At 43.7% G+C, this 10,368-nt stretch overlaps 1 protein-coding gene across 8 annotated transcripts in view; it reads right to left on the bottom strand.

The window, feature by feature from the left end:
• Window positions 1-163: 163 nt before the first annotated feature.
• ABL2 (ABL proto-oncogene 2, non-receptor tyrosine kinase) overlaps window positions 164-10,368 on the bottom strand; it is a 102,428-nt gene continuing 92,223 nt past the window's right edge. For 5 of the 8 annotated variants that reach the window (XM_029227472.1, XM_029227471.1, XM_029227473.1 and 2 more), the window contains one exon: window positions 164-9,891. In XM_029227472.1, the coding sequence (XP_029083305.1) occupies window positions 8,192-9,891 (1,700 nt within the window). In that variant the 3' untranslated portion in view covers window positions 164-8,191. The remainder of the gene's footprint in view (window positions 9,892-10,368) is intronic. The other 3 variants (XM_029227477.1, XM_029227476.1, XM_029227479.1) reach the window with 1 other exon arrangement.

Genomic DNA, 10,368 nt, shown 5'->3' with positions numbered 1-10,368 from the left:
ACCCCCACAGAGGACCATTCTAAAGAATATGCCAGAGGGATGCTTGCTAAAATCAGCTTCTTTACCTTACAGATATCTATTTTATGTAGAGAGAGAGAGAAATTATGCTTAGATTACCCATCAGTTAAAATTATAGGAGAAACACTCCAATCACAAGCCCACATTGCCAATAAAATATTGCAACCTTTATTTAAAATAAAACACAAGTTGGCAAGCCTTGTGAGACAACAGGCAGACAGCATTCCCCTTTCAAGGGCCTCATTATTTACATCAAGTTTTAACACTGTTAGCAGTTCACAGTCAGACAACAGGGTGAAAGTATTAAATTAGAAAAACAAAACACCTGAAAATATATTACAATAACAATTAAGAACAAATACCTGACAACACTGGTAGTGTGACCCATGATTGATGTGTTTTCAATTAAATCCCATATTGTCTCACTGTGTCCCCTTAGCAATGCACACAGGGGTAGGCCCTCCAGACTTCCCCCTCTGTGCACCCACCACACATACACCCGCAGAGCGTGACCTTTGGTATAAATATTAAACAAGTTTTAAAGAATCTGAATCATATGTTTTAAGGACAAACTTCCATCAACCACCTTGAAATGTTCAAACTTATTTTTGCCAAGCAAGCACAAAACCGGGGTTTCTCCACTGATAGTCATGACAGAATCAGACTGCAAAGAAGGAAAAGCATGGGGTCTACCCAGGAGACGGGGTTCTGAGCATGCATTAACAGCTCAGTCGGCCTGTTCATGGCAAACACACTAACCAGGGCACAGCTTCCATTCACCACAGGGAAAGATCTGATTAACTCCTCTCTCACTCCCCTCCTTTCTTAGCGAGCACAACAACAGTGTATGTACGTAATGTGGACTCAATCGCATGTACCCTCTACACAGATCTGAGATATGAGGGTTTTCAAACATACGCCCTAAAGAACTGTTAAGATGAGTACCTCACTGTTCCTTCTAGCTGCTGAATACTCATTTCTCTGAAGGACAATCAGCCTAGTCAGGGTGATTTCTCAAGACCTCAGCAAATTTCCCTCATGATGAAGTCCCAAGAAGAGTGGCCACAGTGAAAACTGGTTTGTCAAAATGGAGGAAGGCTGGTTATCTGGCCCTCATCTACCGGAAACATCTGCCTCTTGGCATTCTTGCCACTTACAACACATGGTACGGTACTTCAGAATTGTACAGAATTTGGATTCTCCACCAATGACCCTAAAGCACTGCAGGATCCTGCAGTACCTTCCGAATCAAGAATAAATTTATGTGGCATATCTGTGTTATTGTTGTTAGAACTGCTGAAGACTAAGTGCCTTTATATGTGAAAATTTTACTAACCAAAAGTCCCATTCTGTAACTAAAGTTTATTACATGATTTAAAACTCCTGAGGCTCAGAAGCAAATCTAAGCAAGCTCCAACCATACAAACCCTTGGTATTTCCTTTCTTAAAGCCTGCTGGCATTTGACAGTCCACCTCCACCGTGTTTTAAAGAGTTAAGTAGAATGATCCAAGACCTCAAGCCCTGTGCGTATAGCTCAGCAGCTTGGAATGACATGCAGGATCCGGAAACTTGCTGCTTCGAGTACAATGATGAACGAAGAATCTCAAAGAACGGACATAGTCGGTGTGCACGTGTGTGGGGCCTGGCCTTTCAACTTACAAGGAGACGTCCCTTCCCTTAGATGGTCTGCAGGTTTGAAGATCTGCTCACACGCCATCTGTGACCTCAGGCTGAGGTAACAGGGCCTTGCTACTGTGTTCAGGTCACAGAGCAATGGAGAGGGTAAAGGATATAATTTTTCTAGGAGAGGTAAACAATTTCAAACTCATAATTGTACATAGTGCACTTGGAGGGTGGGAAGGGTCCAGTTAGAGCGTCCTCCCCCCAGCTCACCAAGGGGATGGAGAAAAGTGCAGCAATTTACCAAATCAGCACCCCATGTGGAGAGAACATCTCACTGACGGGGGCTTTGAGCCACTGCTACCAAAAAGTTCATTTCCACCAGTTTTAGTCTGATATTTGTGCAACATCAACCTAGCTGACAATCTTTTCTTCTGCAAAACACATGAAACCCATCTTTGAAGGCACAATCCTCTAGGAATGATCTCTACCACTCCAAGTCAGCCCAGAATCAAGATGACCTGCCCAGGCCTTCTCACCTGGAGAGAAACATTGGATCTTCTTACCCTGATTATCACAGGGTGGAATCTTCCCTAATTTCCTGTCCTTTGGATCTAGGATATTGAGTCAGAAGTGAAGGAAATATCATCTTGCACACTTGTTATCTCAAGATACAATAGAACATATACACCTCAGGTGGGTGGCATGAAAACCAGCAGCCCCAGAGCAGAAACTCATCTTTTGGGACATTGCAGTAAAATTCACAAAAGACAGGCTGGAGCTAAGACAGTCACTTGGGTAGATGCTCTGGAGCAGGGTGCAGCTCATTCCGCAGCCCTGAAATCTACCCCCCGCCCCCGCCAAGTCATACAGGAGGGCAAAGGATGGCAGTTGAAGTTCTGGCTGTAACAGAGCTGCAACAAAGCAGGTAACAGTAATTGTTACTCCAGGCACTGTTAGCTTGCCAAAAAAAGCTAGCCTTGTATTATATTTTTAAAAGTCTGATAGCTGGAAAACTGGAACTCTATCCTGACTGTTAAGAGTGGGACAAGTTTCAGAACCAGCCCAAGGCCTCTCTGACCAGTGAGGCCTACAGCAATTTCCCTGTGTTGTCACGTGGAAGGTACAGGCAACCTTAGGGCTGCCTTTCCCTATTTCTCCCCTGCTCCCACATATCCCAGACTGAAGCAGGAATTTACAAAAGAACTGAGCTACTGGCTTGACAGAAGCTAAGACAGAGATATAGATAGCTGAAGTCCATCAATACATACGAAGAAACTCATATCCAGAGAAACTTACCTAAAGATGACTGGTCATAACAGATGCTTGGAGCACAGAGATGGCCCCCAAATCCAGGTAGAACAAGTTAATGTAAGCAAGATGATGAAACCCCAAAATCATCAAGAATAAAAATGTAGACAACCCTGTCAGCTCAGCATGGACTCCTGTGGGAGCATAGCCTGATAGTAACGATGACATCGGTAGCAAAAATGGAAGGGAGTGGGAGAGGTCAGAATGCAGTAGAGCTACAAACTCAGATGTGGCCACCAAAGCAATTTACTCTTTTTTTAAATAATTTAATAGGTGAGTTATGTTCAGCTACTCCTCTTAGGGGGAAAAAAAAAAAACTAAACAGGGATGATGAATATCAAGCTCATCTACATCTGGTAGGAAATCCCAGAAAAGTAATTCCCAAAGTGCACTGGTTCTACAGCCATCCCATCTCTGCCCCCACCCCACCCCACCCCCCAAAAAAACAACAAAACTATGCAGGACATAGGTTAAAAAAGACACTGTCAACATGAACAGGTAACGAGTCTGCTCCCACATTCAGGGTACTAAATGGCTGAGCATGTGCTGGACAAACGTTCAAGGATGAGAGGGCCACACTCTTCTTGAATCAAGGTCCCTAGAAGAGCTTCTTTGTTCTGGAGTGACTACATGTTACTATTTTTTAAAGATTAAACCAGAAAGTTGGTCCCTAGTTTTCTGAAGTTATTCAGCACTGAGCTACAATTTTAGCAAAACACTTACTATACCTGCACATATTCATTTAGCAGTTTCATATTTATAAATGTGATAAATTACAGAGCTGATTGTTCATATATCTGCATTTTCAGGTCCCCCACAGGCAAAAGCTTGTAAGTCAATCAACATCTAATTAACTGTTTTAACTTCTCAATAGACATTAATAATACAACTTTATAGTTATATTACACTTGATACTTTTCTCAAAGTGCTTTCATATACATTACCTCATAGTTATCAAAATGATATGGAACAATAAAGTTTGCTTTTTTTTTAAGAAAAAGGAATGTAGGACTAGGTTTTTTAAAACTGAAGTTGTTATTTCTTTATTACAAAGTGCAGATTGCTGTGTCGCTGAGGTCTGTCCAAAAGAATGACCCCATATAATTTTTTAAATTACTGAGTTCTACTGAATGCCTGCTTTGCTAGTGTTGCCATTACTCAACATTCAAGTCCCTTAAGGTCAGGGAATGCCAGGAACGTGTGCTTTAGAAAATGTGCAGCACTGTGCAGACTGATTGTCTGAGCCTTTTTTTTTTTTTTTTTTTTGGCAGTGTCTCACAAGGCAACAGGAATGGTGGAAAGACCCCACAATGAGAAAGTAAATAAGACCCAACTCTAGCCTTGGCTCTGCCACTAATTAACTGCTCTGAGAATATGGGCAAGTAACTTAACCATCCTCTCTTCCAATTTCTTAAGCTGTAAAAAAAAAAAAAGAGTTGGGGTATTGCTAGTGTTCATACAGTGCTGGGTGTCTGAAACACCTGGAGAGATTCTTGGAAAACACACTGGCTGAGACCCAACCCCACGGGGAATTCTTGATCTGGGGTGAGGCCGACGCATCAGGTTTTTTGTTTTTCTTTTTTTAAACCCCAGGAAATTTTGTTGCACATCCTTGGCTAAGACTTACTGGAATAAGCGTTAATAATAATAGTAGTAGTAGTTAACATTTATGGAGTACTCATTACATGCCAGGCACTCAAGCTAACTATCCTACACACATTATCTCATTTAATCCTTACAACAACCCTGAGGTAGTTACTATTATTATCCCTGTTTTCCAATGAGGAAACTAAGGCCCAGGAAGGTTAAGTGACTTGCCTTCTAGACTGGCTTTAGAGTCTAAACTCTTAACCACTATCTAAACTGTATCCTTGAAGCTCAAAATCTCCATGATTTTGTTAAATAAATATGGGTGGTGCCTTAGGAAAGTCAGCATTTTATTAACTGGGCACTATTTTACTAGCTAACTTGCAACTGAATTGTAAGAAAATTCTAACTTAAACCCCATAATTCAGCTGAGAAAGGGTCTCCACTATAAGAACCTCAATGTCATCTGGAGAAACACTGAATAAATTTCTCAGGGCCAATTTTTTTTAAGGCTATATCTCTGAAAATCATGATGGAGATCTGTAGGAAAATATACACATTTTTACACAAAGCCTTTTAAGAAAATACTTCACGTAAAGCACAATCAAGATGTATTCTAAACACTGCATTTTAAGGTAGTAAATCTAAACTGAAATCATATTATCTGTGCATGAAAAGACTGAAGGTGTGGTAACCCCAAAGGTATACAATACGTATAACCACTTTAGAAAGTTTTCAACACCTTGTAGAAGGGCTTTTGCTATCTGCTTTGTTTTCAAACTAGATAGAATTAAACTACATTTTTAGTTTCTAAAAGCAGTTTTCTCTGCTTTGAATTCAAACTTTTAAATTTACCTATGGTTATTTAAAAAAACTGGTCCTTTTCAAGTAGATAATGGAAAAAACCTAAGTTACACTTTTATAGTAAGTTGACAGTGCCTCTTTAACCTGAACCCTGAGCCCTCAACTCCTGAAGTTACACAGTTAAAGCATCACGTGGCTGGGTGTGCTACAACAGTCAATGCTACTCTTGACAGTGATGAGAAAAAAATCCATTCTATTCATGAACTTACTGAGCACCTACTGCGGAAGAGGCAGAGCCAGGTGCGGCACCTGAGAAAGACCCAGCCCCCACCCTCAAAGACTGTTCTTCGATGAGAAAACCAGGGAGCTTAAATACACTCAGTAGTGTTCCTCCAAGGCTTATTTTCAGAGCACTCAAGGAAAGATCCCTTGCTTTAAAAAAAAAAAAAAAAATCCCCTGAAAAACAATTAGAATCCCTCAAGTTGCATCCACAATGACAGGGATAAACTTAAAAAGCAGCATAACAATATTCCAAAGTTTTAGCTTTCCCTGCCCCACCCTTAAAAGGCTAATTGCTAAAACGATTTCAAGTTTATGGAAATATATGATGAAGGAGAGTGGCAAAGAAGAAGGTAGGAGGACTGTTGGTTTTTAAATCCAAGTTAAAGGGAACTCTTCCAACCATCACAAGGAGATTAGCCAGATCACTAGTTGCCTGTGCTCCACCTGTAGGTAACAGACAGACAGGGATCACCCAACCCCTGAAAGGAATGCCCGGTATTGTCTCCTCCCTTCTTATCCTTCTCTTGGCCTGGGACTCCTCTGGAACACCCACGGTAAGAATCAGTTCCTTTCTTTCTAATGAAAACTAAATTTCCTCCTTGGTCAAAGATGCCAAACTCTATCCAAAACGCTTTTCCCCCCTTAGTATTCTAGCCCAATTAGTATAATCTCAGCAGTTTTAAATTTCATTATCTGCTGCTGAGCAAAGAAGAGAATGAAAAAGTTGTATTCATATATAACAATACTGCACTGAAGAGCTTTCCAGAGAGGCTCTCAAAGGGATAACCATACACTTATTTGCAAAACACCCTTGATAACATGTATCATTACCTCCATTTAATAGATTAAGAGACGGGGCTATGGCCTGACAGTGGATCGATGACAGAGCCAGGAAGAAAACTCACTGTTCATCAATGTTGAATTCCTATCTTCCTAAGTTAATATTCCTTTAGGAGGAAAAAATAATGTATTTTTTTTATATTGCGTTCTCCTTGGAGGCAGGAATGGAGAGGGCATAAAGTTTTAAGAAGAGAATGAAGTGGTCACTGGAATTAGACCTGATGTTGAAAGTATTAATAATATCTAACCAATTAGACTTGGTTCTAAATTAAGAAGCGATCCTAATTAACTTCCATAACAATAACTGAATAGGGAAGGAAAAGGAATCATTAGGTTTCTGGGATCTAATTGGTGTCCCCCGAAAATAACTTGCTCCTTCAACTATGCATTCTTAAAATAGAGGTGAAATGATAAAATAAATATCAAAGAATATTCCCAATATGATCTTTACAAACAAGCACAACAATTGGCAGGGGGAGTATGTGAGAGGAGAAAAGCATGTGAGAATAATTTAGGGTGATTCATTTGAAACTGTAGAGTGAGAGAATGCTTCTCCCTATTCTCCACCTAGATTGGGTCTAAGGTGATAAGGGAGGGAGGGGAAACAGCCATTAGGACCAAGCCAGCTTCTCCAGTCACAGACCTCTAGGCTGACCACTGGATTTCAAGAAGACACCCTTTCCCTGGCATTTTAGTTGATAAAGAAACATATAGCTGCTCAAGTCCTTTGCCGGTATGTCAGTATGCAGGGGCACTGTAACAGAAAAGGATTCCCCTGTGAGACCTGTACATGACCATTGTTTTCAATAATGTTCAGTATTGGTTAATGCCCTGAATGCTGCCAGGAATAAAGGAAGACAGCCTGCCCAGCAAGGGGGAGAAAAAAATTACCAAAGAGACTCCTATGCCTATGGTTTACAAGATAGGCACCAACAAGCAGAAAGCCAATCCTGATCCATTTGGAAACAATATATTAGCCTGGGAGAAGTGGCTTCTGCTAAGTAATGTAAGATCTTAGGAGAAGGTTTCAATCTCCCTAAATATACTTCCTAGCATTCTTTACCTCCTGTACCAATTAATACACCAATGGAAAACAGGACAGAAGCATACTGACAGAACCACATTTCCCAGTTTTGCATCTAGCCATCTGATCTGCAGTTCTTACTGCAGCAGTGACCTGTGGAAGCGAGGCTAACAGTAGCTTCCAACAGCCTTGAACAAAACTTCTCTTGGCACATTCCCAGCTTTCTTCTGTCCCACCCAATAAGTTAGATGAGTTGGAGCATAATCACCATTAGTACCTACTGGGGCCCCAAGTCAATTCCCTTCTGTGTGGTGCAGAATGAGTGCCACAGCCAACGCATTGTCTGGGCACAGTCCCTGCGGCCCTGCTGGAGCAGCCCTAACCAGCTCACATCACTCCAGGTAAGAACGGGCTGGATTTGGTTCTTCACGGCACGACATATGCATGTTCCCTGATGTCCCAGTGCAGCTTCCAATCCGGTCCACAACTGCCCTGCCCCCATCTATTTTCCCTCTCCTATGGGTTTTGCTTTTTGTTATTTTTGAGATGAACCTGTAAACGTGAGAACTCAGAGATCTGAGGTACTTCACAGAAACACACTCAAGTATCAGTCTTCCACTTTTTGAAACGAGAACACAGGAAAACAAGTCCCTTTTCCTCTCCCCTCAGAAATGTGTGCATCTTCCCACCCGGCTAACGGTGGCTACCTCTGCACCACATCACTGATTTCCTGTACACATGACAGTAAGTTGTTAAGGACAGGGTTTGCCCCGGGCACACCAGCAGCTGCAGAAGACACCTGCAGCTCCTGCAAGCTGAGTTCCAGTTTGCTCACAGCCTCGCGGAAGGCAAATTTGTTGCGAGTTTGGGGGATGCAGTCCACATAGCCTGAGCAGTAGTCGAGCAGCTGGTGTCCAGTGTCCACCAGCTGGCTGTTGGGCACAGGTTCCGTGATTGCACTGGACAGTAGGTCAGCACATTCCAGCAGGGCCTCCTTACTGATTTTGTCAGCTGAGATTTTCTCAGCCACCTGTCTGGTTTTCCTCAGAGCCACTTTAGTACCTGCTGTGCCATTGGCCATTTTCGCTGGCGAGATGGAAGATGTGGGCAGAGGCACTTGAGGTGGAGGCATTACAGGCCTCCCAGCTTTCCCACTGATGGGCACTGCCCCTGGAGCTGCCTTCTTCCCTCCCTCCTGTGTTTCTGACGTGGGCTCTTCCGTGGAGTCTGAGCACACGGCCGGATGCTGCAGTAGTCTCACCCCTGGCGGCGGGGGTGGGGCACACTTTGGTTTTACCCGGCGGGGTCGGTCCTTGTCTCCAGAGGAAGTGACCTGATGCTCAGACAAGAGCTTGAACTTATTCCCCTGAGAGTCTGTGCCAATAAGCTGCACGTCAGCTGGAGTGTGCTTCAGAGTGGGTGAGATAAGGACTGGCACTTTGTGGTTGTGAGTGGTCGGGAGGACCGCCGCAGCCTTGGCTGGGGCAGCCCAGCCTGTCTGCTCGCCATCCTCTGGGACTCCAGCCATGCCAAGTCGTGCCCCACCATTCCTCTCTCTGCTCTTGGGGGCAGCTGCCACTCCAGCCACTCCCAGCCCTGGAGAGTCCTTCTCTGTAATGGCTGGATCCCCAGAGGGGGTTCTGAGAGGAAGAGCGGTGGCTCCTCTGGGCAAAAGTTTGGCTTTTGGTCTCTCCCTGGTCGGAGCGGCACCTTCCTCTGATTTTTTGGGAAGCATGTCATTGGCCCTATCCACATTCTCTTCTGGTTGAGAAGAGGTGGACACTGTCCTTTCCAGCTGGAGTTTGGACCTCTGGCAGTTCCTGGGAAGGGTCATTGCCATCCTATCCTGCTCTGGAAGCCCTGAGGACATGGAAGATGTAGAGTTTGACCTTGGAAAAGGCTTGGAAGTGTCATCACTGGCTGTGGGTTTACCTGCTCGTAAGCCCAGTGTCTTTTTGATTAAGCGTGGTGTGAAGAAGCCTGTGATGCCAGACCACCCACCCCCAGCAGCGCCACTGCCCCCACCCCCGCCACTGTCGTCATTACAGAGGTTCCTCTGTGCAAAGCTACCCCCGTAGCACTTGGGTGGCACCAGATTCGCCTCTTGCTGGGCAGCAGTAAAAGAGAACCCATCAGCATGCTGTAGAGAAGCAACAGATGAGAAGTTACCCGTGAGTTCATATTTCTTGTGGGGCTGATTCTCCATTTCTCGGAAGGAGCTGCTGCGTTTGGGGGGTGTGGGAGCATTTCTCTTTTTCATGAAGGAACTGAAGAAGCCTCCCTTCCTATCTCTGGTGAAGCATGTCTCTTTGGCATCTTCCAAGAGGCTGCTGGGGGACTTGTCTCTTTGCTTTCGAGGCAGTGCTGGGGACCCACTGGGGGCCTGTGCACTTCTAATGAAGCCTGATAAAAAACGGCCAATCAGTAATGTGAAAAATAAGAAGTGACTCATTTGAGTTACTAAGGCTGAACTGTAAGAGTGCTGTTGGCATCTATTAAATGTCAAGTGTTAGCAGGACTCAGAGGAAACTAATAAATACATTATCATTTCACGCTATTGTTCCAAATGCAATATGGGATATAAACGGAAAGAAATAATCCGCTGGTTTTTACCTCGGCATTCAACTTTTCTCTAGAAACTACAGCACAACCTGGCTTCATCTATCAGACTCAATGAAGAAATTTTTGCCGGAACTGTAAAGACAGTAACTATTTGGGAATCAGGAGTTTAGGAAATGGAGTGGGAGGCAGAGTTGTATGCTGGACGGACAGATCAGGACTACTAACACTGGCAATGCAGAGCCGAGGACTAGAGTGGTAAATAAAACAGAAGCCAGCCACACTTTCCTCAGGGAAGATGGGCAGGAAAGTGGAAATAAA

The sequence above is a fragment of the Monodon monoceros genome, unplaced genomic scaffold, assembly GCF_005190385.1.
Source record: "Monodon monoceros isolate NGI ecotype Baffin Bay Population unplaced genomic scaffold, NGI_Narwhal_1 Super_Scaffold_18, whole genome shotgun sequence".
NCBI classification, from domain to species: Eukaryota; Metazoa; Chordata; class Mammalia; order Artiodactyla; family Monodontidae; genus Monodon; species Monodon monoceros.
The sequence above is the reverse complement of the archived record's forward strand: the minus strand, read 5'-3'. Positions and strand labels throughout refer to the sequence as shown.